The 27026-nt window shown below is 41.6% G+C and overlaps 1 protein-coding gene across 4 annotated transcripts in view; it reads left to right on the top strand.

Annotated features, from left to right (window-relative positions):
• Positions 1-27026, top strand: part of LOC124259742 (hemicentin-2-like) — a 72580-nt gene that overhangs the window by 8829 nt on the left and 36725 nt on the right. For 2 of the 4 annotated variants that reach the window (XM_046693934.1, XM_046693936.1), the window contains exon 2: positions 6314-6514. In XM_046693934.1, the coding sequence (XP_046549890.1) occupies positions 6451-6514 (64 nt within the window). In that variant the 5' untranslated portion in view covers positions 6314-6450. Of the gene's footprint in view, positions 1-5815; positions 6515-27026 lie in introns of those variants that run through there. The other 2 variants (XM_046693935.1, XM_046693933.1) reach the window with 2 other exon arrangements.

The following is a 27026-nucleotide window of genomic DNA, read 5'->3' as shown; positions in this document are numbered from 1 at the left end:
CTATTACTCTTCAGGAATTCAGGAGATACTGGTCTCTCTACAGGACTTGACAATGATAATAGTGCATTAGTCAAACCTTTTAATAACATTGAATCAAAGTCATTAAGACAGACAATGTTAATGGATACCAGAAAACCTTGAGAATCGAACCTGTTTCTTGGTTATGACGAGCGAGCACGTTACTGCTTGACTACCCTACAAAGCCAGGTGTTGAATGAGCGGAAGAAGGTTTGTTTGGGGTGTACTCAGCAATATTCCAGATATATGGCGGCGGTCTGTAAATAATCGAGTCTGGACCAGACAATCCAGTGATCAACAGCATGAGCATCGTTCTACGCAATTAGGATACGATTACATGTGACAACCAAGTCGGCGAACCTGGCAACCCGATCCCGTTAGTTGCCTCTTACGACAAGCATGGGTTACTGAAGATTATTCTAACCCGGGTTATCTTCACGGGTCGAGCGAAAGAAGGAAAATGAAAACTTAAATCGGAGAAGGAGACAATAAGTGTAGTCTGTCGTACAGACCCTGAAGCAAATATATCCAAGAAAGCCCACGCAAGTCTAGAAAATGTGGCAAGTCTAGATTTCATCAGCTTCAGTCTGAAAATGAAGAAAGTCTCAGGGCTCCTTTTCAATATCTATAAAAAAAATTCAGTAAAATATAATAATTTCAGAGACTAGTTGTTAGTCTACAATAAGTGGTGCACTTGTGCCCGACCCCCTTGTCTTTTTGGACAAAAAAATATGCTTAAAACATAGAAGGAACGTGACAAGTGTGAGATTGACAATATATACATTTAAAAAATACAATACATGAGAATACGCGAGGATGGGGAATGTTGAAGAAAAAGATATGGAAAATAATATTCTACACTTGTTTGAGTAACGAAGGATTCGCACTGCCACGTTCAGGATGAGGCACTTTATTTATCGATAGAGCTTCGCGTCGATGCCATCTTCGTCCAATTTCAACGACTGATGACACATACCGGCTGTCTGGGTTATGGCGAGATTTTAGACCATAGCGATCTTCGATTGGACAAGAAGACATTCCATATACAATTAACTACCATGCAACGACGTCTTATCATTTTAATCTCTACGGGAAGCGCGCACAAATCATTCCTTCCATTCCACTCTTGAATCATTTCCCATAAATTCTCGCGTTACAATTCACATCAATTGGGAAAATGTAATTATTCAGTATTTTCAAAATATGAAGAAAAAACTCTTAAAACACCATGTGATCAATCAAAGTGATTTTTCCCCTATAAGTTGAAACCCCGTTGGCAATTTCATAACCTTTTTGTACATTCTCATTGATTTCCAATCCGCCGCGTCAGTTTTCAGCTGCGAGGTAATTGGTCTTAATTTTGAAAAACATATTTTAGAAAAATTATAATTTGCTTGTATGACATGCAAAATAAAACTAGATATGGTTAGAGTACTCTGTACCACTGAAATGGTCTCTATTGAGGTCAGATGGTGAAAAGGTCAAGCACACATATCTCCTGCGTCCCGTGCAGATCTCGGGCTAGAATTGGTCTTCAGCAACCCATGCTTGTCTTAAGGGGTGACTAACGGGATCGGGTTTTCAGGCTCGCTGACTTAGTTGACACATGTCATCGGTTCCCAGTTGTGTAGATCGATGCTCATGCTGTTGATCACTGGATTGTCTGGTCCAGACTCTATTATTTACAGACTACCGCCATATATCTGCAATATTGCGACGTTAAACAACAAACAAACGTATGTCGTTGTTGTTGATGCCATCACTATGGAAACGCCGGTATATGTCTTAATTGTAATCAGGAGAAAGGCACATTATTCAAACAGCGGTGCGACAGACGTGACGTCAATGATAGGATACCATCATAAAGCAATGACGTAATCTGATTCAGTAACAACATACTGGAAGACATCTACATATACAGTGAAATCTATGTTTGAGTTTATATTGTAAACACGGGAAAATGTCTACAACATCAAGCAGAATATTTCCAAACTTGTAAACATCCAAGAACGATCAAAGTATCCGAATGAAGCTGCGACTACCAGATAACCCAATAACAATATTTATAATGTCAGGCGCACATTTACCAAGGAAGCAAATAAAGAATCATTGAACCGGTTTTGTTCACTTTATATATATATATATGCTATTGTAATGTTTTCGTAATCGATAAATTCGTGTCTATTTCCTATGTTGAATGGTATATTGGACCCAAATGCATCCCAGCAGAAGATAGAGCTCTTAACGCTACATATAAACCCAGCTCCTGTGTCTACGATGTGATTGAATAATGCTCTACTCTGCTTTCAGCATTATTACGACTTCGCAGGTGAGAAATTGACTTCACACATTGTTCTCACATTATGAATCCAACCCGAACAATCGGTATGATGAGCAAACCATTTACCACTGGCCTACCATACCGCCACTTTACTAAGATTTAAGCGGTGGGGTAGCCTAGTGGTTAAAGCGTTCACTCGTCACACAGAAGGCCCGGGTTCGATTCCCACATGGGTACAATGTGTGAAGCCCATTTCAGGTGTCACCCGCTGTGATATTGCAGGAATAGTGCTAAAAGCGGCGTAAAACTAAACTCACTCACTAAACTGAGATTTCACAGACTACTGATAGAGGTAAACAATACACGGTTAATTTCCCATAGTGTATGGATATCCGTCATATTTATTCATATGTATCAATTTTACTACGTTTTTTTTGTGTGCGTTTTTGGTTTGTTCTTTGTTGGGTTATTTCTTCTTTTCTTCACCTTTTTCTGAGATGGCTGGGGTCCGCCTTTAGCTGCAGTCGTTTTTATCGACCAGCTTCATTTTCCTGTTTTTCGTCAAATTACGAGTTTCCGACATGTAAAGGGCGCAAATCGACAAGCCGAGTTTCCCCATGCTGACATACTTAGATTTTACCTAGATGTAGACGTATTATAAACGGTGTGTCTTCACAGTGAGAAAGGAAGTTTGTTCTATATTGCCGACTAAGACGGAAGATATATATAGGTCCAGCTGAGACTTCCTGTAACGTGTCACCCTCTACAAATTATATTAATATCTGAATTAACACTTCCTTTCGTGCGGTTCCATTTTTCCTTTTTGTGATTTACTTGAACTTTTTTTAAATTTGTTAAGTTGGCATGGCGTGACAAGTGTGAAATTTGATATCTTCGAATTAACAACTCGAGAATATAGCTCGGATTCCAAATGAAGCGTCTTTGTCAGATATGATATATCTCGCCAAGAATGTCTGTGTGACATTTTGCAGTACTTTTCTGCCTGCATGGACCCAACCTGGATTAGTGATACATTAAAAACAAAAGATCTGTGATTAAAACTCTGGCGATGATAAGCATACATTGAATGACGTGGTCTTACGTTCCCTCTCCGCAATGTATTGAAAGATACGAGTGAGTGAATGAGTGAGTGAAATAAATCCAGATCTTACGTGACTACCGAAAACCTCAAACACAAAACTGTCCTGTCAGGCCTTCGGGTGAGTGAGTGTTGATTTCCGCCGCACGGTGCAGCAGTTCAGCCGCCATCACTATCGATAATTCCAATATGAGAGAATGGAGGCTAACTATAGGGCACAGAATATACAATAATGGTTGAAATATCGCAGTCAAGAGCAAAAAACTGTTGTGTTTAGAACACGAATAAAAAAGCTATATATTCTTAAAATATTTCAACTTGATATTTTTTCATCAAATGGGAAAATCTTGGTATATTTTCGGAAGAAGGTCATTCATATATCAAAATATTTAAGCTGAGAAACATCAGCTCAAATTACATTGACATATTATATTGTACGTGGCATCATTCCCATCAACACTATGTATAGTATAGAGGATATGATTTGTATTCACCTCGATAGTTGCTCAGCACTATCTTGTCAATTCATATTATATTATCAAAATACTTTGTAGATCTTATACATGTCTTACCACAATTTGGTCAAATGTCGAGATTAATGATTAGGAATTACAAAGGTCATGGAGTTCGATAGGAAAAGTTAACAATAAATCATATTGATAAAGCAAAGAGGTTTTTTGTCGGTGAAGCCCCTTAACACCTGTCACTCTACGCGCATGCGCAGACTGAACACCTGTTAAGGTCGCTGGGTACTTGTTACAGGAGCAGACGACTCGTATCTCGTTTGGAAACACTTCAATAGATTGGATGAAACCTTCACACCACTGACATTTGCTATGATTCATAAAATTTTGACTATTGGAATGTGACAGGCCATATAGATTGAGTTAATTGTCGAGTTTACACTGCGAGCCTCGAGTTTATGGGTTTGTATTTAATATGATATAATATCGTGATAAATGATTGACAGGAGCCGATGTCAGGAAGCAGAAACACGATAACGGAGAGGTTTGCTCTTCTGTGTGTTGAAGTGGATTCGTTACGCAGTGAAAGGTATCTTAAGATATAATCTTTGTTAATCTGCCGGCCGTGTAATATGGACACTTCACTATCGCATGCTAGATGGGACCTCGTCATGTCGAAGCACAGGTTTGAATCCCCACCTGGGCTAATTGTGTGAAGCCGATTTTTGGTGTCGCCCGACCTGATATTGCTTAAAGAGATTACAACACAAGTAACCCACAACATCAATTAAATGTACCCACGTCATATCAGCGCCACCATCTGGAGATCTACTGGATGATACTTTAGTTGCGTTTATTGGCTCACTTAGCACTAGATATGTGTTTACCCGCTGCGACCCAGGGACCGAGGACAGGGAGAGCGCTAGTCTGATAAGAAGAGATATTTCTATGTCAGTTAGTTTTGTGTTGATACAAAAGTAATGATATGTAATGAATTTAAATTTGTATGATTACACGGAATTCGGTCATGAGCCTATTTGTATTTTGAAAAGCCTGTCTTACTTGAATTTGCATTCAAAGATGTTAAAGTCAGTCTTTGCTCGTTTCGATGTACATTGGTTAGAATTACATATTGTGGTGTCTCCCGCCGTCATATTGCTAGAATGTTGATAAAAGCTGCGTATAACCATACTCACTCACTCACTACACCATATTGGGTTTTTTATGTACTTAGACTAACACATAGGCGGATCCAGGAATTTTCAAGGGGTGGTGGTGTGTGTGTGTGTGTGTGTGTGTGTGTGTGTGTGTGTGTGTGTGTGTGTGTGTGTGTAAGGCTATATTTGTTCCTGATCGCATGTGACTCATGAAACACTGGGCACTTTAGGGCTATATTTGTTCCTGATCGCATGTGAGGGGTCGAACCACACAGTACAATACCCCGTGCCACACCCTTTCCCTCCACTGAACGTTTACACACAGAGCACGGGTGCACTTCCCGGTATTAAGGAATTACAAGTGAAACAGTTAGCGCATAGGCGGATCCAGAGGGGATGCAGGGTGCGCCCCTTTGTGGGTGAAAGTTTGTTAAATGACCATTGAAACTCGGGTTAAAATGAAGTGTGCACCCCTCCTTTTCTCAATAGTGTGCACCCCCTTCTCAAAAGCGGTATCCGCCCCTGTAGCGTGTTTATTGAAAGAGATATACTTTACAGAAAAGCACATGGTATTCCTTCAAATCACGTAATTTTGTTGGAGTATTTTTCTCTTTTTAAGAAATCCCGCTATGATAAATCTTTAAACTATCCTAACAAAGTAAAGCCTTACAACAACGCGGAAACGCGGAAATACATCCAACATAATTACGTAATGTTAGAATATAAATAAACATGACTAACTATATATGATGATAAAAGTTATGTTTCAGGACACAGTGCAGATAAATATGTTCATGACACAAGGTTGTGTTTAGACGGAGATCGTTTGTTTCGGCATACAGTCGGCACCATCAAACGCAAGTCATCCCCGACCACGCGTGGCGAGAGGCCGGCTCTCATCGCTCTCAGCTCCTCACTGACAGTGCGTTACTCCAGCTGTACGGCAGTGATCTGTCGCTGTGTGGAGGTTTCATACTCATGACTTACAACCATATTTCTGTGATGTCTGGAATACCATTCTGACTGGATATCAACCTGGGCTCTTATCTGGGCACAAAATTAGTCTATAATTATCCCAGTGTTATGGCGAGGGTACTCTAAGAGCCGGAAACTCGTACATCCGGCGAGTTGACCCGTCCGGGTTATCGAGTTGCCGTTCCCTCTACATTGTCTTAGCGTTACTGTCACTTGGAGACGCCGAAATAGCGAGTATACCTGATATTGCGTACAGCAAGCTATATGTCCGTGTGTACATAATTCATCAGCAAGTGATTCAGTCACTATTGTGTTGTAGGCGGGAGAGCCTGTGTGTCGCTTTACCGCGAGCCCGAGACAGCTGGAGTTAGCGCTCGCTTCGATAACGAACAGCGGAGTGAGAGAGAGAGAAGAACGAAAGAGCGAGAGAAGGGTCAACTCTAGGAGGTCAATGAAATGAAAATGAACTCTTCATTGGCCGGAATATGGATGTTCGTACTGATGTCCCTTCAGACGCTAGGTAAGTTATACCATATCTTTTTATGTTTTTATGCTATCAACAGAATTCGATCTCACTGCAAAGCTGACGGGCTTCGACTGCTTGACAGATCGCCGTATCTCCCCCATTCACTAAGTCCATGTGTTCAACGAATTTCACGCTTCATGTTTACATAGCTTTTTCATTTCACTCCAGCACGTTTTCCGGAAATGATTTTGTTGTTAGTCTATTAAATCGTAACACTTAACTAGCTTGTAAATAGACCCTCTGCTCTACCACTCCCGCTAGTTTATGTTGTCGATTTCAATTCCGAGTCTACCAACTCAAAATGCTACCGACCAACTGTGGTCTTAACAAAGGCGCCCATCTGACAATTGCCCATTATATTTACACACATGGTATGGTTTAAAGTGTCGGCCTTGAATAGAAAACATGCGCCCTCGGACGCTTGTCCATTTCAGAATCTCGTTGTACATTTCACTCCCTGGCACCACATGGCATGTCGTAACTGGCCGGCGTTTTGAACGACCGTAAACGCCGCGGCCTCAGATAATTACATAATTTAGATTGAGTGGATCGTAGAATTAGGGCAATTTTCGGGAAGCCTGTTCATCCCTCAAATCCCGGGGTAGGGGGATCCCTATACAATCCACATGGGGATGACGTCGCTCTTTGATGTTGTACGATGACGTCATGGCTTACTCATGTACCTGGGACGCTTGGTGATTGCCGATATTGATTCCTTTATCTCGTGATGCGGCTTTCCTTATCACTACTTCATATCGATCTCTCTGGCAGCGAGTCAGAGCGACCTTCAACAAATTTGCGCCTGTTGTGACAAAGATTTTTAGCGTATAATGAAGTGTCGAATTTGTTCCCTGTTCATTCATGCGAAGAGATAATGCCTCACGTGCAGTGTATAGTCCGTTTCAGTAAATCAGGGCTGTATTCTCAGAGTGTGTATAACCACGTGACTCATAGATGTACACTTGTGTATATATTGAATCCTGGACCAGCCATCCAAAAATTCATTAAAACTACATTAAACACTTACATGGTGAGAGTTTTGTAAACAAAACAAATGTTAAAACCATTTGAAAAAAACAAAAACAAATTCCGATCTGTTTTTCGCGTTCAGGCATGTAATGATTAAGAGTTTATCGTCAATATCTACATAGGAAGGATTCAGTGAATGTCGTTTCCCAGAAAACAACGCGGATGGTAGTAAATTCTATGAGACTATGTTATCTAAGGCGTCAGGTCAATTTATGGCACACTTGGGGAATGTACATGGTAAATATAATGTATATCAGAGCAAGCAGCGCTGGCAACATGAGGCAATGTTAGACCTGTATACAGTAGTGTTGGGAATTGGTTAAAATCTCATAATTGATGATTGGTTCATTACCACCGATCAATCATCGAAAATAATTGGTTAGCGTCATTTATGAAATTTGTTAATGCACAAATAAATAAGGAAAAAAACATGTAGTTATTTTGGGGGTTTGGGCAAAATTTCACATCTTTAAAGAATATGACTAGTATGTTAGGAACAGAAATTTCTTGGTGTCTTTAAGATAAATTCAATCATGACTTGGAACGAGCTTATAGTGCTTATGAAATGTAACAGACAAAACCCACCTTGTGAAAAATATTGTTGATGAATACAAGTGTTCCAGAATTGTTTGTGTTTGATTATGAGAAAACATGATCGATTGCTTGGTCGTTTAGTCACTGCGACCAATCTTCGATTATTTCAATTAATCGGATCACCACTAGTATACAGTAACCCTATAAATCCGGACCCCGACCAATACTGTTCGGACGTCTACACGTAGGGACATTAATGCATAATTCGTTAATCGTAAAACTGTAAATGTGGTCAGATTTACTGAAAACGGTAACGCTCGGAGTAACAAGGTATCAGTGCTCAAGTGAGTGAGTGGGTTCAGTTTTACGCCGCTTTTAGCAATATTCCACCACTATCACGGCGGGGGACACCAGAAATGGGCTTCACACATTGTACCCATGTGGGGAATCGAACCCGGGTCTTCGGCGTGACGAGCGAACGCTTTAACACCTAGGCTCCCCCACCGCCCCTTCAGTGCTAAAGAAATATCCCATATCAAAGTATGTTTCTATTAGCTTGAAATGATAGTGACAAGCCACTTATTCCATGACTGGCTCTGTACAATCTTGAAGATGGCACCAGGTGTGAGGTCAGGGTCAGTGTGTGGAATCAGCTGTGCCCGTCATCACCGGGAGTCAGTTTCGTGTAGACTTCATAGAACCAGCTAGACGGCCTTGAGTTAAGTACACGTGAAGGTCCGGGATAGAATGAACCTTCAGCAACCCATGCTTGTCGTAAGAGGCGACTAACGGGATCGGGTGGTCAGGCTCGCTGGCTTGGTTAACACATGTCATCGGTTCCCAATTGCGCAGATCGATGCTCATGCTGTTGATCACTGGATTGTCTGGTCCAGACTCGATTATTTACAGACCGCCACCATATAGCTGGAATATTGCTGTCTGCGGCGTAAAACTAACTCACTCACCCACTCACTTGAGTTAAGTTGATATACGCCGCAGTTAACAATATACCACATCGATAATAACTACTTGGTCAGCCAAACCAGTGGGTCATTGTATGAGCAACATTGCACGTTTGCGGTTCCATGACAACCGAAACGGCGTAAAACTATACTCACTCACTCCATGACAGCCTGGACTTTGGGTACTGTAGCCATCGAATCCCCATAAGTTGTTCCCCAACGCATCGTTGATTATCTAGTATATGATATGTCCATTCTGCAGTTAAAAAAAATAATCACTTGAAACATGAACTTAACATGGACTTAACATAGACTTAACATTGACTTAACCTAAAAAATGCATGCAAAACTAGAGTGGAAAAGTCGCCCAAAAACTTACGTAAGGTCCAAACACAACCATCATGCCCATATGAAATATACTCATGCCAATAATGGTTCTCAGTGTCACCCCTTTCAATTTTTTAATTGGCACGAGAGGGCACGACGTTTACAACCATTATTGTAAGGTCGAAACATGAGTATACATCAACATCGGATAACCATTTCTTGCTCGTTTCATTTTAGCACTTCGATTCCCCACATGGGTACAATGTGTGAAGCCCATTGCCGGTGTTCCCCGCCGTGATATTGCTGGAGTATTGCTAGTCTGTCTCACAGTCCCTGAACCACATAATTTACACTACTGCCTAGAACTCCCTGCAAAGCTACAGCTCTAAATATAGCAAGTCTAGGTTTTCCCAGGTTGTAGGATCTCCCAACTCACCGGCCTTCCTTTTCAATTTAAATGGGTTTATTTGTTACTATCAAAATTATATATAATCAGGGTCTAAGCTTTAGTCTAGAATATTGCTAAAAGGGGCGTAAAGCCAAACTCATGTTAGCACACTCAGTCTATATAACGTTGGTGTCTACTTCTTATGGGCCCGTGAAGATCCGGGGTAGAATAGGTTTTCAGCAACCCATGCTTGCCGTACAAGGCGACTATGCTTGTCGTAAGAGGCGACTAACGGGATTGGGTAGTCAGGCTCGCTGTATTGGTTGACACATGTCATCGGTTCCCAATTGCGCAGATCGATGCTCATGCTGTTGATCATTGGATTGTCTGGTCCAGACTCGATTATTTACAGACCGCCGCCATATAGCTGGAATATTGCTGAGTGCGGCGTAAAACTAAACTCACTCACTCACTCACTCACTTCTTATGCCCTTCTTGGCCTTAATATTAAATCCTCGATTAGATCATTGAGAAGAATGCAGGTCTAATACACTGGAAAATCGCTGGTGGCATTTACGCCAGCAGAGTTATGTGTGGCCTGTTCAGACCCGTATCCTCTAGGGGCAGACAAACTTTCAGGTTGACAGTCCCGTTAGAGGGTGACGGACACGTCAGCGTGTCTTGTCATGATGTAACTAGGGTGACAGTAAGACGTGTAAAGTCTGGAGCTGCAGGTGCTTTGATGCGGAAGTAACTGATGTTTTGGCTGCCTCCCTGTGAAGACAACGACGGTTACGTTTGTCAATGTCAGCTCAGTCTGAAGCAAGCTGTTAGAGATGTAAAGTTCAAGCGTGTTAAATGGCGATAAAAAGTTTGTTTTAATATTTTTTATAATGAAACGTCACATCACTGTCAGTCCTGTAACACGACGGTGGAATATTTCCATGTAAATCATTTGTAGGTCTCAAAACAAATTTAAATGAATGCAAGTCAGTAGATATAGTGAAATCAGTTGAATATATAATGTGGAAATATTTAGGCTATATGTTAATATTATTCACTATTGGACATAAACACAGCAGATTCTATCACTATTGTTTATGGAGCATGACCAACAGATCAATATTTTGAGTTGTTGACTCATTTGTGGAACATATGTTGCACATACATCGTCATGCCTGCAACTTCCTCACCACCCGACCGACCCCAACCCCAACCCCACCTCGCGCACACACCCATAGACTCTATATTTGCTGACCCGGGTTAGAATATTGATCTTCAGTAACCCATGCTTGTCGTAAGAGGCGACTAACGGGATCGAGTGGTCAGGCTCGCTGGCTTGGTTGACATGTCCTCGGTTCCCAATTGCGCAGATCGATGCTCATGCTGTTGATCACTGGATTGTCTGGTCCAGACTCGATTATTTTCAAACCGCCGCCATATAGCTGGAATATTGCCGAGTGCGGCGTAAACTCAACTCACTCCCTCACTCACTCACTCACTCACTATATTTGCTTTATTTTATTAACCTAGTTCTAACATGGACTACTTCAACCTACTTCTGAGACAGGCGTTGTTGACATCGCAGTGAGAGGATGATTTTTGTCCCTTAGCCGTGTCAGGATCCAATGACTGAGGGTTCGAATCCATACCTGTTCCGAATACGCTTATTGGTTTGTTTGTACCATATTATGCTTTTGGATTTTCCTCAAAGTTTTGTAGGGGCGGTGGGCTAGCCTAATGCTTAAACCGTCTGCTCGTCACGCCGAAGACCCGGGTTCGACATGGGTACAATGTGTGAAGCCCATTTCTGGTGTCTCGCACTTGCCCGATATTGCGGGAATATTGCTAAAAGCGGCGTAAAACCATACTCACTCAACGTTCTGAAGGTTTAAGTCTTGGATAATTTTACTTGGTTTCCACATTCAGCTGACCTTCCGAAATATAAAATCTGAAATGTTCTATGTTCTCTTTCCAACACCATTTCATTCGTTATAGGGGCGGCGGGGTAGCCTAGTGGTTAAAGCGTTGGCTCGTCACGTCGAAGACCCGGGTTCGACTCCCCACATGGGTACACTGTGTGAAGCCCATTTCTGGTGTCCCCCGCCGTGATGTTACTGGAATATTGCTAAAAGCGGCGTAAAACCAAACTCAGTCAGTCAGTCAGTCGTTATAGGGTAATAATTTCGCATAAAATGCATTCATCCGGACGAGAATCCTAAAATAAGGTCACCCCAATGTTGCTCCTGTCTCCGGGACCTGCTGCATGATCATGGGTAATTTATGACGATGGGACGTGATTTGAGGGGTATTTGTCCCCCCATCGACCTCCCATCCACTTAAATAATTAGTCACTGGAAAGTCTGGTTAGTTAATGCAATTATTCCTGGGAGCTCGTCGAAGCAAGAGAGGCAATCCCGAAAAGCGATTTCCAAATTCTTTTTTAAAGTTTGTGCAAGGAACATTTATCAGTTTTTGGTTGACGGTTATCTAAAGATCAATAAGGACCTTAGTAAAACCGATTAAATGTAATTAATAATACATGCCACTGCAGGCGTACTTGCCTCAACCCCTCTGCGGACCAATTCAAACATAATGCAATTTGTTCGTGATGTGCGGAGACTTGGTGATTCCGGGTTAAATCGGCGTGTCTTCTCAAATGGTTGGCTTTTTACATTTCTATAGACGAATGTGGACGTGGGCCCATTTAATAGGACCTGATCATGCAAACTCTCTTTAAAGTTTCGTCATTTGTCCAGGTCGGAACGTGCATTCGTAATATTCTATCTACGGTGACAGTTATTCAATACTGTGATAGATTATATGGATACGGTGAAACGGAATATATGTTTCGGATAAACGGAATATATGTTTCGGATAAACGGAATATATGTTTCGGATAAACGGTATATATGTTTCGGATAAACGGAATATATGTTTCGGATAAACGGAATATATGTTTCGGATAAACGCAATATATGTTTCGGATAACATCATACGGTGGTGTTACTGATGTTTTAGGAGCTGAGAAGTCTGTACTCAAGGACGAATAATCATGAATATGAAACTCTTAAATCGGAATATTATAAATGAAATTATTATAATATCAATATTCAATGATAATGTCATTCATATTAGGATTAAATTTATTATCTCTCGCGCAATTATTTCTCATCTGAAAATGCGATTGCCAGTGTTATTGTTAATAAATGCATTTTTGTCATTAAAATTCAAATATTTCAAAATTCACCATTAAATATTACTCAGATATTGATGAGCTATTTTAGTATCAAGCATCCAAAGGTGTGATGAATATTTCGTGTCCCGTGACATAGGCCTGTGGCTCGTCTGGGCCAGATCGATCGATTTCTTTTTCTCACTAGAATCTCTTAATCGTTACTTAGCTCATTCAACACACACTCTAACCAATACAAGACGATCGATGTGCTGAGTCAGGGCCTTTGGTATCAGCCAAATTGCCCCGAATATGAATATGAAATCATGCAGTATGAATGCAGTGTAGCACGGTCGTTTGATTAACTTTTATCTGTCAGAACGTTTTATATGCGGCTGCATGTGACTCCGCCGACATCAAAGATTCATTTCAGGGTTGACATCTTGTGCCGGTAATATGACTCTTGACGAGTCGGATCGGGATTCAGCATATGTTATTAAGAGATCCGATCTGAAAGGTTTTAGCTTTATTTTTATAAAGTCGTTATGGTGTAATTGATCTGCTTCTGAATCGATAAAATGCCTTTCCTCATTTGGACATTTTTAGATAAAAGGATTCTTTGGAGAACAAGCATATTGTACGATAGAATCGTAACAGAATAAGTGTATTGGGTAACCTCCCTTTACTAATTATGTTCCATTTGAACGAATATCTATGAACGGTTTTGATTGCATAGTGCGGTGATTAGAACGCTGACGATCAGGAGACATGCTTCTTTCATCTAAATTCACAGTAACGTGTACCATTATATTGGGATTACGCTTTATTAGAGAAGAACAAATTCTTTGTTTGGTGGAGGCTCTTCCGGGATTCGAACCATAGTCTCAGTGAGGAGTCAGTAACCTGGCCTTATCAGCCACGGCGATGTCCACAAATTTAAACCCGACCGCTGTTAGTCTCTAGCGTACTTGAGTGAGTAAGTGAGTGAGTTTAGGTTTACGCCGCACTCAGCAACAGTCCAGCTATATGGCGGCGGTCTGTGAATAATCGAGTCTGGACCAGACAATCCAGTGATCAACAGCATGAGCATCGATCTGCGCAATTGGGAACCGATGACATGTGTCAACCAATACAGCGAGCCTGACCACCCGATCCCGTTAGTCGCCGCTTACGACAAGCATAGTCGCCTTTTGTGGCAAGCATGGGTTGCTGAAGACCTAATCTACCCCGGATCTTCACGGGTCAGCGTACTTGAACCTTCTGATAGTGGAAACGTATTGTTATCGAGATATAGTTGTGTTTAATGTTAAATAACCACAATTCAATAAGGAACACTCTAATTTCTTAATTTCAAAATGGCTGAGAAGAGGATCAGAATGGGAAATGGTACATGCTCTAGTATATGTAGGATATCTAAGGAGTTGGTGTCCTACTTTGTGCATTTGGTCAAACAAACCTTCGATTTGGAATACTTTCCAGGGCTACATATTGTTAAAACTATGTGACACGTGAGTCTAAAAACAGAAGCTAACACATATACTGTTAATAGTGTTTCTAAACGTAGAGTTCCGCTTTATGGAAGGTGGTTCTTGTAGAGGTCCGGTCTGTAAGTCAAGTGACGGGAAGGTTAGAAGATGGCTAGGTCACGTCGCCCCAGGGTGCCCTAGTCCGCACGGACTTAACATCAGAGAGGTATCCGCTGTAAGCCCCACCCCCTAGCTCTCGCCTCACCGACATCCACCTCGTTATAACACGCCGACCAGGTGCGTGGCTTTATCATAACACCATGGTCTGGTTCGTGGCAGCGATGGTCTGTTTGCAGATTTGTTTGGCTTTTTCAGTACTTCATAATGTCTTTCTTAGAAAGTTTCTATAAACCACCTTCTTGATGGCGGACCACATGGTGCGATCCATTCATTCATCGACATACATTTGGTAATATGTGTAATTACATAATATAAGTCAGTATGTGGCAATCTTTTAGATGGTGGCATGACATTTAGATGCGATGGGTGGAGTTATATCGAACTGTGTGATGCATGTTAAGTTTGTTTTATGGCATATTATCATGAAACCTTTTAGAAATATATGTTCGTGATGCATATATTCAAAATCGTAAAATTGTCATAGTGAAGTGGTTCATTTAGAACCACTTAAAGACTCAATGTTTGGTAAACGGGTGCTCATGTTCTGCCACACGGGTAGCATGTGGCATTGGTGTGAAGGCCACAGTATAGACCATCATCATCATCATCATCATCATGGTCGTAGGCGTTCTGGGCGGTGGGGTAGCCTAGTGGTTAAGGGGTTCGCTCGTCACGCTGAAGACCCGGGTTCGATTCCCCATATGGGTACAATGTGTGAAGCCCATTTCTGGTGTCCCCGCCGTGATAGTGGTGGAATATTGCTAAAAGCGGCGAAAAACTGAACTCACTCACTCGTAGGCGTTCTCGTCATAATAAGCCGTTGAATATATCGGACGTGTAGCTAGTAGTGTGTAATAGTCTTCATCATCGTTATCATCATCGGCGGCGTTGTCGTTGTCATCATCAACATGTACATACAGGACATACTGAACTGAATATAGCTAGTATTATGTAATAGTTTTCATCATCGTCGGCGTCGTCGTTGGCGATGTCATCATCATCAACATATACAGTACATATACGACTTAATATAGCTAGTATTATCTAATAGTTTTCATCATCGTCGTTGGCGTTGTCATTTTCAACATGTATATTGGACTTAATATAGCTATTATTGTGTAATAGTTTTCATCATCGTCGGCGTCGTCGTTGGCGATGTCATCATCATCAACATATACAGTACATATACGACTTAATATAGCTAGTATTATCTAATAGTTTTCATCGTCGTCGTTGGCGTTGGCGTTTTCAACATATGTATATTGGACTTAATATAACTATTATTGTGGAATAGATTTCACCATCATCATTATCATCCTAATGTTTTCTCCTACATAAATTCTCGATTTGTATCTCAAAGATGACCTGAAACAAGTTCTCACTTTTCTAGACAGAAAGCAGTTCAGGCATATAATGTTATGCGACAGCACTTTACTGTTATCTCTGTCTGCCACCATCCTTCGTAGGGTTCCGCTTCCACAACATTCTCCAGATACAATGCTAAGGCGTTTACGAAATCAGATCCAGCCCACTGTTCCTGCCTCGACCTGACATGACCGTAACTTATAATTCAGACGACTAATGGACGAGGATATGTTCTTGGACTCAAGATTGGCTCTGTGTCAATTGCTGGATCCCATGAGTTGGATCCTGTTTCCTAGCAACATTGATATAACATTTGTCGAAAATTATGTTCTTTAGACTGTATGGATGCATCGCCAAATCGGCTTGTCTCGTCCGGTAATAATACTTAGTATAAACCTATTTAATTCACTGCTGACCATATCCAACACTCTCAGGCCAACAGAGCTGCAGAGATATATACCACAGGGATATATACCACAGGGATATATACCACAGGGATATATACCACAGGCATGCTATTCGTCTGATTCGTGTGAAATCTTATAATGATCCGTTTCAATGTTTCAGTTTTTGAACCACTGTTTCTGGTTTTAAGAGATGACTTTCCGTATGGATCGCTCACAATATGAGGCACTTCACTGTCTGTCCAGTTTCGTTTGTTTACAACCCGTTGTCATATACTGTATTATCAGAATGCGGCGTTCAAACAACAATTAAAGCAGATCACTGGGGTGCTATAAGGGTGATGCCGTGCGATGTATTTCGTTTTGGGTTTTAATGTTTGTTTGTTTGTTTTTAAATTGGGGGGTATTATTTTTTTTTAATGGGGGGGGGGGGAGTGTTTCGAGACTATATGACGACAGACAATTTAAGTGACTATATTGTTTCAGTTTCTGTTTCAACACCGAAACCAGACAAGATTTTTCCTTAACGCAAAGGAATTAGTCAGTGACAGAGCGAGGGAGATCATCTCTAACACAGACTATAACATCTTGAAGGAATCATGGTTCCGCCGATTACCACAATGAATACCAACAACACGGGGCTATGTTTATCTGTGGCTTCACACCACGTTAGCCCGGTCATCTTGTCAACCTGTCAGTACTAAACCCATCAGACAGTAGACAGTTGCCTCCATGCTGGAAACGAAACAGTGACAGGGGCGTTATATTGCCGCACAACACGGAGCACCACGTCAGATACCAATCAAACAACACGCTTCTCAATTGGCCGGCGACAGCTAGTTTAAACGACCTATGATATGTGAACATGACCAGATTGAGCTGTTTAAATGTGAAGTTGAGAAACGTTTAGTAGTAATAAGTCTTGAGGCATGTACGATCTTATTTCCTCGAGTGTTTTATCCGCTCAAGGTGTGCATGCCGTCGCTTAAGGTGGCGTAGTGCAGTCACAGTGCCACCATTCTCACGGCCATCTGGCTTGGGTTATGTGTTAGAAATAGAAAAAAGACATACCAAGGAATCGGGAAATATCGGTAACCTATTTATGATTATCGAGATATCAGGGATATCAAAGAAAAGTTCAAAGATCGGACATGAAAAAATATTATTGCATAAAACTAAATGGACATGTGTAAATATGCACAGTTTAATTTTAAAACAACGTGTTGATCAAATGATATTAAAACAAACTCATGTGTGTTAATTCAATTTTAACAGTATTCGGGGGCACAGGTCTTTCACTACGAATACTTCCTTCTCCTGGGGGGCGGTGGGGTAGCCTAGTGGTTAAAACGTTCGCTCGTCACGCCGAAGACCCGGGTTCGAGTCCCCACATGGGTACAATGTGTGAAGCCCATTCCTGGTGTCCCCCGCCGTGATATTGCTGGAATATTGCTAAAAGCGGCGTAAAACCCAACTCACTCATACACTCCTTCTGGACTTTCCAGAAATCAATGATTTGAGTTCAAATCCCTGGTTCTCACTAATTTCTGGTATATTTCTGGGTTGTCAGCAGAAGGAGTATGTAATTATAATATTCCACAGCAAAAATCGCAGACGAGGCCGAACCAGACGAGTCGTTTCTTCAAACGAAACATAGAGAAATAATTCTTTCTGCAGTCATTTGTTTCCATGGCAACATGATTAGAACTAATGATGAACCTCTGCAGTCGGTCTGATAATACACGAGCTAAGGCCATTATAGTGACAAATCACATTTTCACATTGTAAATAAGTTTTACATGGAATTAATGCAGATCTATATATATCCTTGTCCTAATCATCACTGAATAGAACTGCCCTTCGGAAGTCTCTGATACGACCGTTCTAATACAGGGATCATTAATGGCCATAATCCTGATCGCACCGGGAAACCCTCTATTAATGAGCACGATTAGGTGAGCACGGATTGGTCTGTGGGATGTTTTATCTATGATGCAGCTCGTGACCTATTCTGTCCTTATTGAACTACACGGACCCAGACAGAGTAATTGTACGCCTGTCTTCTGTACAATTTGTTGTATTTTGTATATGTCAGCAGTTGGTCATTAATTACTGAAGAAGTAATGGTCAAAGCGCTCGCTCGTTACCTCTTAGATCCGGGCTTGATTTCTAACATCGATCATTACGTTATGAGTAATACGTTGCTGTGTCTCTCGTAGGAATGCTTCTAGAATATTGTCACATTGTGTAAAACAATACCCACTGTTTTGGCGCAACACACTTGTTACGAGGAGATGAATGGGTATCCACGGTAACGAATATTTTTTAAAGGCTTTACAATGTGTCCATGCCACTTTCAGCAATATTCCAGCAATATCACTTTGGGGGATACCAGTATTGAGCTTCACACGGTGTACCCATGTGGGAAATCGAACCTGGATCTTCGGCGTGACGAGCGAACGCATTATTCACAGATATGACCTACCTACCAAAGTCTGTTGATATGAACATATCGGGAAACGGATTCGGTCCATCTATACTCTATAGTGATCGGGAAGTACTAGTATCCCCGATATTTCTGTTAATTAAATGCTGCTTGCGCATGGTGAGCATTCTCTGTATTCAGGCTGGGTCAAGACTTATTACTTCGCAGGATACGTGAAACAAGAGTAAGTATAAGCTTCACGATGGATCCACATCGTTTCATTAGGAATTCCAGTCACCTGCCGGGTGGAAAAGGTTACACTCGTGTCTGATGATGGCTAAACATCGATCAAACGCATTTCTTTGCCATGATGAGGTATTTGATACTGGTTGCAGTGTTTCGACAACTCAACCCCGGGCTAAAACGTTCTGATAACGTTTGTAATTGTTTTATCTAATCGAACTGAAGTGAATACATTCCCTTGCCAAGAAGTTCAGTTTTGCGAGCCGTTAATCAAACTTTCTAGCACTGCCCTTTAATACGAGCCTCATCGTCCACCGTCAACGTAGCTATGGCGTTTTGGTATTAATTTCCGTATCTGCGTAACAATTCATAAAACGGACATAGAATATATGGCTGAGATAATGCCGAGTTATACATAAATAAATATTAACGTAAAATTTTAACTCACTCACTCACAATAGAACGAAATGGAAACTATAAGGAATGTATGTCACAATACCCTAACATTATCGTACTATCAACCTGTCTTATCTGGCACAGATACATCAAATACCGGCCGCTATGCTCACAGAATTTCTACTTTGTATCCGAACCTGGTTCTAGAATCCTTCTCGTGTTAATAATGATTCCAAATTCATTTTAAAGATTGAAAAGTTCGTTCTCTGCTGAAGAAACAAAGATTAATATTTGTGAGGACAAATTAATCAACCCGCCAAACTCATCTCAACTAATATTTCCATTATAATTTTGTTCATTATTGTGCCGAAAAGCAACAGAGGTAATTCTTTATCCCATTACTGTATTTTGGCATGAAACAAGATCTGTCAATGACGTCATCGCCGTTTTAACACTATAGACCACACAACAGGCAAAATGATATCCAATTGTGTGTCAGAATATACATAGACAACGATATCGGGGCATTGTGTTTAACCCCGGGCCAACCTGGTAACATGGTGACATGAAGTCATTGTTTGTTTAAACTTGCTGTCTTAATTTTTCAAGCATTGTCTTGGGTAAATAGCTATTATGACGTTATTGACGCATCAGCACTGTTTTCATAGCCAGTGATCTGTCGTAGGTGCTCCTCAGGAGACCCGTGCTCATTACCAAGTCGCCTTCCGCGCCAAGTCATTTAAACAAATGCTAATGTTGCTGTGTTTTTCGAAAATTACGTTTGTCGGCTTGCAAATTATTTTGTATCGTCGTATCTTATCCCTGTGGCATACAATTACCTTATCATGAAAGCGCTGCTTCAAGGATCTATTTCAGCGTATGCAAAAACAAACCATGCCAAAAAACACGTCAGAGTTCAGACGAAGAAAGACAGTGTCACCGTGACTTTCGTTGCTGATTCCGCTAGAAGTACTTCAAATCAGCTAGAATTATTCATGGAGATTAAAATTTGAAAATATTAGACATGCCCAAATAAGGACGCTGTCTTGAAAAAGGTTCCGTTCAATTAAGAAAGCTGATGTGGCTGGTGATACCATTCATGAACCAGAACGATAAACGGTTCCTTCAGCATACCTAACTGTAGAGAACACTTTCATCGAATACCATTCCCAATTATTATTTGCTCCATAAGAACCACACTGATTATTCATTGTCTGCTTGTTGATATACGAGTCGCGGAGGAACGATAAAGAGCGATATATTTTGAAGGAACTAAATGTCTACATATTTCACCAATGTCGGAATTGATTTTTGACACATGTCGAAGACTTTCATTATCGCTGGATGTCTCGCGATCGGCATCAAAGAGAATAATGTACACGAACTGTCCATTACATTTTTGGTTGAGATCAACAAGATCTCGGTTGTCAGTTATCAATCATCTTGGAAAGTGAGATCTATTTGATACGTAAATACTGTATTACACAAGCATAGACTGTACAAACACCTTTAGTCTGTCGTACAGACCCTGAAGCAAATATATCAAAGAAAGCCCACGTACGTCTAGAAAATGTGGCAAGTCTAGATTTCCTCTGAAAATGAAGAAAGTCTCAGGGCTCCTTTTCATTATATTTTTTTTTTTACTATGAACTTTTTTTCAGTAAAATATGTTCATTTCAGAGACTAGTTGTTAGTCTAAAACACCTTTAATACTGCAGGTTCCTTCAGTGCACTCTGACCCCTCTTTCCGGGGTTGATACAACATACTGAGCCTAAGGTGGCATGTATGGTCTTAATTTTGAAAAAAAAAAATCTTTTAGAAAAATTATAATGTGCTTGTATGACATGCAAAAATAAAACTAGATATGGTTAGAGTATTCTGTGCCACTGAAATGGGGTCCCTGTTGAGGTCAGATGGTGAAGAGGTCAAGCACATGTATGTCCTACGACCCGTGCGGATCATGCCAAGAATTGGTCTAGAACATGTCTCTCGGGTTAGAATTGATCTTCAGTAACCCATGCTTGTCGTAAGAGGGGACTAACGGGATCGGGTGGTCAGGCTCGCTGACATGTTTAACACATGTCATCGTATCCCAATTGCGCAGATCGATGCTCATGCTGTTGATCACTGGATTGTCTGGTCCAGACTCGATTATTTACAGGCAGCCTCCATATAGCTGGAATATTGCTGAGTGCGGCGTAAAACTCAGTCAGTCATTGTTTGTTGCGTTGTAATTTTATCAGTGATGGTAAATTTGTTGAAGGACATTTCTTTCAAGAGCATTTGATAGAAATACGCATTGTGTTATATTTAGATAGTCAATGAAACGAGAGACGTCAGTAGAAACGTATGATAACAGTTGCAATAAATTATGCATTGTGCTTGCTAATGTTATCACGGATAGATGGCTGGAATATTTCCGTTCTAGACATTTATCTACCAGCTACGATTCACAGGCGTTCAGCCAGTGATGCATTTAATATCCGAGCTCTTATGTGTAAACACGGTTGACACATATGGAGTAGACATGTTTTTTGTTCTTCACCGAAATTACATCATTGTCCCGTTAGATCAGTTTATCTACCATTTAACTTAATCTCATCTCTGTTATTCGTGTATTGTATTCCATATTTGGTTGTGATCATACTCTATTTGCTGTCAAGGAGTGACGTGAAAGGGCTATTTCTCTAAAATTCCTACAGAATTTCTCTCGCACCTGCGTGTAATTTGATTGGTTGGCTAATGTTTTGCGTCGTCGACACAGACTCGAAATGAATCGATAGTACGAAGGGACTGGATATTGTTTTAGTAAGGAATCTTAATCCACAAGACAAACAAAGATGAGGTAACCATTCATCATTACTGGGATACTAGAACACTCAGTGGTATTCCTGAGAGCATGAAGTGCTGCCGATATGGTCTGTACCAATCTGTCACTCCAATACCAAACTGTCATGTTCACTGCCAACGTTGTTGACAACCACCTCCGTCGATCGGTTCGCCATCAATCATAGTTACCAAAGAGGACTTTATGATTCGTTCTGCTGACGTCTCTGACATGGAGTCATTTACCAAGCTGCTGAGACAGATTAGTCCTTTATAACCATCCAATCACAGCCTCATCTTCACCGTCTTGTATCGACGTGTTCAGGCAGTGTATCGGATTACATGAGTCGTGACAGGCCATCAATCTGGCGAACATGTAAAATATAACACTTATATCTATATTTATGGCCGACACTCTCTTCATTGAACAGTGACGGAGACTGGGTATTGCTTCTGTCAAACGGCTTCGAATAACCTTCAGAGTTATTTTATAATAAATATCCTAGACGTACAAAATACCAGCGCCTTGAGCATGCACTAGTTGCCTGGATATGTGCGCTATATAAATATCCTATAAAAATAATAATAATAAATAATATTTATTACACTATTCAGAGAATCATTGATCCTAGACGTATATGGGAGTAATTAACTTATGTCAGCTGTGAAACGAGGACCGAGAAACACAGATAGTAATGAGATCGTTTCGTTTGGCGAATGAGGTCTGGTTTGCATTCCCCCCGACCTAATGGTGTTGTAACTGGATTACTCATTCCGGTATCCCCATGCCTCCGATGTGCGTTAGTCCGGAGCTGACATCGGTGTCAGTCAAACAGCATGGAAACTCACAGACTTATGCTGTGTCTCCCTGGCCCCTGTCTCTGTTCTCTAAGACCGTAACAGCGGTACAAACGGGTCACAATTGTACCACTTGACTCACCTGGGCTATTATCTGTCCTACCTAACTCACATAGGGCGTACATTTCCTACCTGACTCACATGGGCCACTTTCTGTCCTACCTGACTTACATGGGGCGTAAATACCCTACCTGATCCACATGGACCACTTTCTGTCCTACCTGACTCACATGGGGCGTAAATACCCTACCTAACTCACATGGGGCGTAAATACCCTACCTGATCCACATGGGCCAGTTTCTGTCCTACCTGACTCACATGGGGCGTAAATACCCTACCTGACTCACATGGGTCACAATCTATCCTACCTAACTCACATGGGTCAAAACCTATCCTACCTGAATCACATGTCCCACAATCTGTCCTCCCTAACTCACATGGGACATAATCTGCCTTATCTGACTCACATGTCCCACAATCTGTCCTCCCTAACTCACATGGGACATAATCTGCCTTATCTGACTCACATGTCCCACAATCTGTCCTCCCTAACTCACATGGGACATAATCTGCCTTATCTAACTCACATGTCCCACAATCTGTCCTCCCTGACTCACATGGGACATAATCTGCCTTATCTCACTCACATGTCCCACAATCTGTCCTACCCGACTTACATGTCCCACAATCTGTCCTAACTCACATGGGACATAATCTGCCTTATCTGACTCACATGTCCCACAATCTGTCCTAACTGACTCACATATGTCCTATTTGACCCAGACATAGCCGCCACCTGTACAGATTTACAACTCGATGTTTACAGCACACAGTTTCTGATACATTGCTGCTAATCACTCTCCTGCATCTATCCTGCTCACGTTAAACACCCACCCACCGCTGTACAACCGACTCTCCGTGTGTAGGCGAGTCAATGCATTCCTGACACTGTGACAGTAAGGATCAAAGTGTCCGATACTGCATTGTTTCTATCGGACAACACTGCTCCTTGAATGCTCAATTAGCTAGTCAGGAGATGCACATGTCAAAGACTAAGTAGGCCCATTCTTCCCAAATCGACTCGACAGAACCACACAATAGAAGCAACCACTCAAAGCAATGTATATACTGACTAGCAATGTTTATGCATATTACCGACATCGATCTGATGTAAAGGGGCCCCAGGGAATCGGACACACACCAATCGCTGTCTCAAGCAGACATTCATGATTTGTCTGGCAGTCTTACCAACTCGAAATACTCCGATAATGCCGGGCCATAACTGATCAATATCTTAATGTAAGTCTCTTACAGCACGGGATGTAAGCCGGATTCAAGACGCTCCGTTGACCTGCATTAACTGTGAGATCACTTGCAGAGTTGCGTCCCTTACCCGTGCCAACCTATGACTTCAGGTTCGACTCCAGATGGTGCGGTGGGGTAGCCTAGTGGTTAAAGCGTTTGTTCGTCACGCCGAAAACTCGGGTTCGATTCCCCACAAGGGTACTATGTGTGAAACACATTTCTGGTGTCCCCGCTGTGATATTGCTGGACTATTGCTAAAAGCGGCGTAAAACTAAACTCATTCGTCTCCAGATTGACTTATGTGTCAAGGCTTGTCAGCACCATGTCGTGCTCGTGGTTTTAAGTGACAAACGTCAAATACTTGCATAACGGACTTCCCAAACAACGTCATATACTGACGCCGTGATATAGCTGAAATAATGTACAACCAAAGTCTCATTGTACTATCTGATGTAACGTTGTAAACGACACCATGGGAATGCACAACGCGATCTACCAGGCGAAGTGTACGTGACGTAGCTATCAACAAGGCGACGTGTACGTGACAACGCTATCGCAAGGGAACTTGTCCCTTCAGAAGACATTTCTTTTTGCCCGGATTACATAATTGACGTTGCACTAAGGAGTCTGAATCAGAAGCAAGGAATTAACCAGCTATATCCTTGAGTAGTTGAGATCACAGTGCCGCTCAAATAGTTCTCGGTGCACGGTATCGGCCTTGTAACTCGCCGTGGGGCAACACAATACTTAAGGCGGCAAACCCCTTCCATATTCACGAGAAATCTTTGCTAACAGCAGAGTCGAATGTACGACTCCGACTAGATGGGCAGGGCTTGGACGGGTGTTCGAATCCGGGTCGGGTACAGCTGGAATCGAGTCCTATTTCTAGGAATCGAGTACCCGGAAAGGGAGAGAACTCTGCAATGGCAAGGGCAGATAATAACATGTCTTTTTCATTATTGACGTAACACACATTCACATCGTTGTTATTGTCAGATTAATGGAGGTTATTATTAACGACTGTAATTTATCTGCGCATGAGCAGTGAGTAGTCAAGTTACAGTAACAGAAGGAACGAAAAGTTCTGTGTTTTAACGAGGAATGTAAGTAATGGTGTTACCCTTTATATTGGTTAAACAGACGTAAAATAAATAGCTTGAGATCAGTTTTAAGGTCTCATTGCCACCATTTCAAGATTTCTATAATAATCTCTGTCAAATCGTGATTGAATATTCAGAAAGTTTACAGAAACGCTGTATTTCTTACATTTCCGGGTACTCGATTCCGATTCGGGTAAGTACATGCGGGTACTCGATTCCATTATCTTCTACCCGTCCCAGACCTATAGATGAGCGGGTGTTTGTGAATCACTATAAAACAGTAACGGCGATAGGTGTTCGCGAAAAGGTGAGGGTATCGTGTCCCACCGCTACCAGCCGTCACAAACACACGCAAGGGCAAGGTAACTGTTCGCCTCAAAACAACTGGGGCACATATGCTGTAGGTTAGATTAACGCTTAGTCTCTGAATGTATATAATTTTGATTGTAACAAATAAACCCATTAAATTGAAAAGGAGCCTCAGGGAGAACAGAGATCTAGACTTGTATTATTTAGGGCTTTGGCATTGCTAGGATGTGGGGAAAATAATGTGTGTCAAGGACTGTGAGACAGACTAGGTGTAAGTCAGACAAGGGAATTATTTCGGATATCGGACAACACCCATTCTCTTAATACATACCCTTAGCACGCGAGCACTCGGCTTGTTTACTGCTTGATAGCGATTCATAAACAGATACTTTAAGCAGGGATTTCTTGTTAATATGAAAACGTTTTTGTCGTTTTTCCTTATAGTAACTACAGCAACCTCGGTGGAATTCCGTCCTCATTCCCTGTCCAATGAGCTGAGTGCAGCGTAAAACTAAACTCACTCACTCACTCCTGTCCAATGAGGATCTGGTAGTATGACCCGGGTGATAACGTGTCATCGTGCGATGGTATAGCGGCTCATGCTTTCAATCACTGATTCGCCCATCACAAACTCGATTATATACAGGCTTAGATGACGCTCACTCACTCACTCACTCGCACACAAAAACAGACTTTGTAGTCAATGCTTGTGGATGTTGATGATCAGTTGGGGCGGTGGTGTAGCCTGGTGGTTAAGCGTTCGCTCGTCACGCCGAAGAACCGGGTTCGATTCCCCACATGGATACACTGTTTGAAGCCCATTTCTGGTGTCCCCTGCGGTGATATTGCTGGAATATTGCTAAAGGCGGCGTAAAACTGAACTCACTCACACCATGCACGTTTAACATTTCACCAGTTAACACGTCCTAGCACTTGATCTATGTATTGACAGGTACCATATACCCATCGATGCGATCACATATCATAATCCCAAATAAAGACGCATTGCGTTGTCCATGTGCCGTCGTTCCGTTCCCACAAAATCTTCGATCTTCTCCAAAATGTAAAAAGAGCTAATCAAAGTCTAATTTTAAAGTTAGTTTGTATTCTTCTTGACTCCGGTTTCAGTTCGGTTGAGTACGAAAAATTCAGCAAGCGCGCTACTTCAGACTGCTTTGATGCAATGAAACACACCAATGGTACCATGTTCCGA

Source organism: Haliotis rubra, unplaced genomic scaffold (genome assembly GCF_003918875.1).
Source record: "Haliotis rubra isolate DU_JTF1 unplaced genomic scaffold, ASM391887v1 Scf735, whole genome shotgun sequence".
In the NCBI taxonomy this organism is placed as follows: domain Eukaryota; kingdom Metazoa; phylum Mollusca; class Gastropoda; order Lepetellida; family Haliotidae; genus Haliotis; species Haliotis rubra.
Note: the sequence above shows the minus strand (reverse complement) of the source record. Positions and strands in the feature narration are given on the sequence as shown.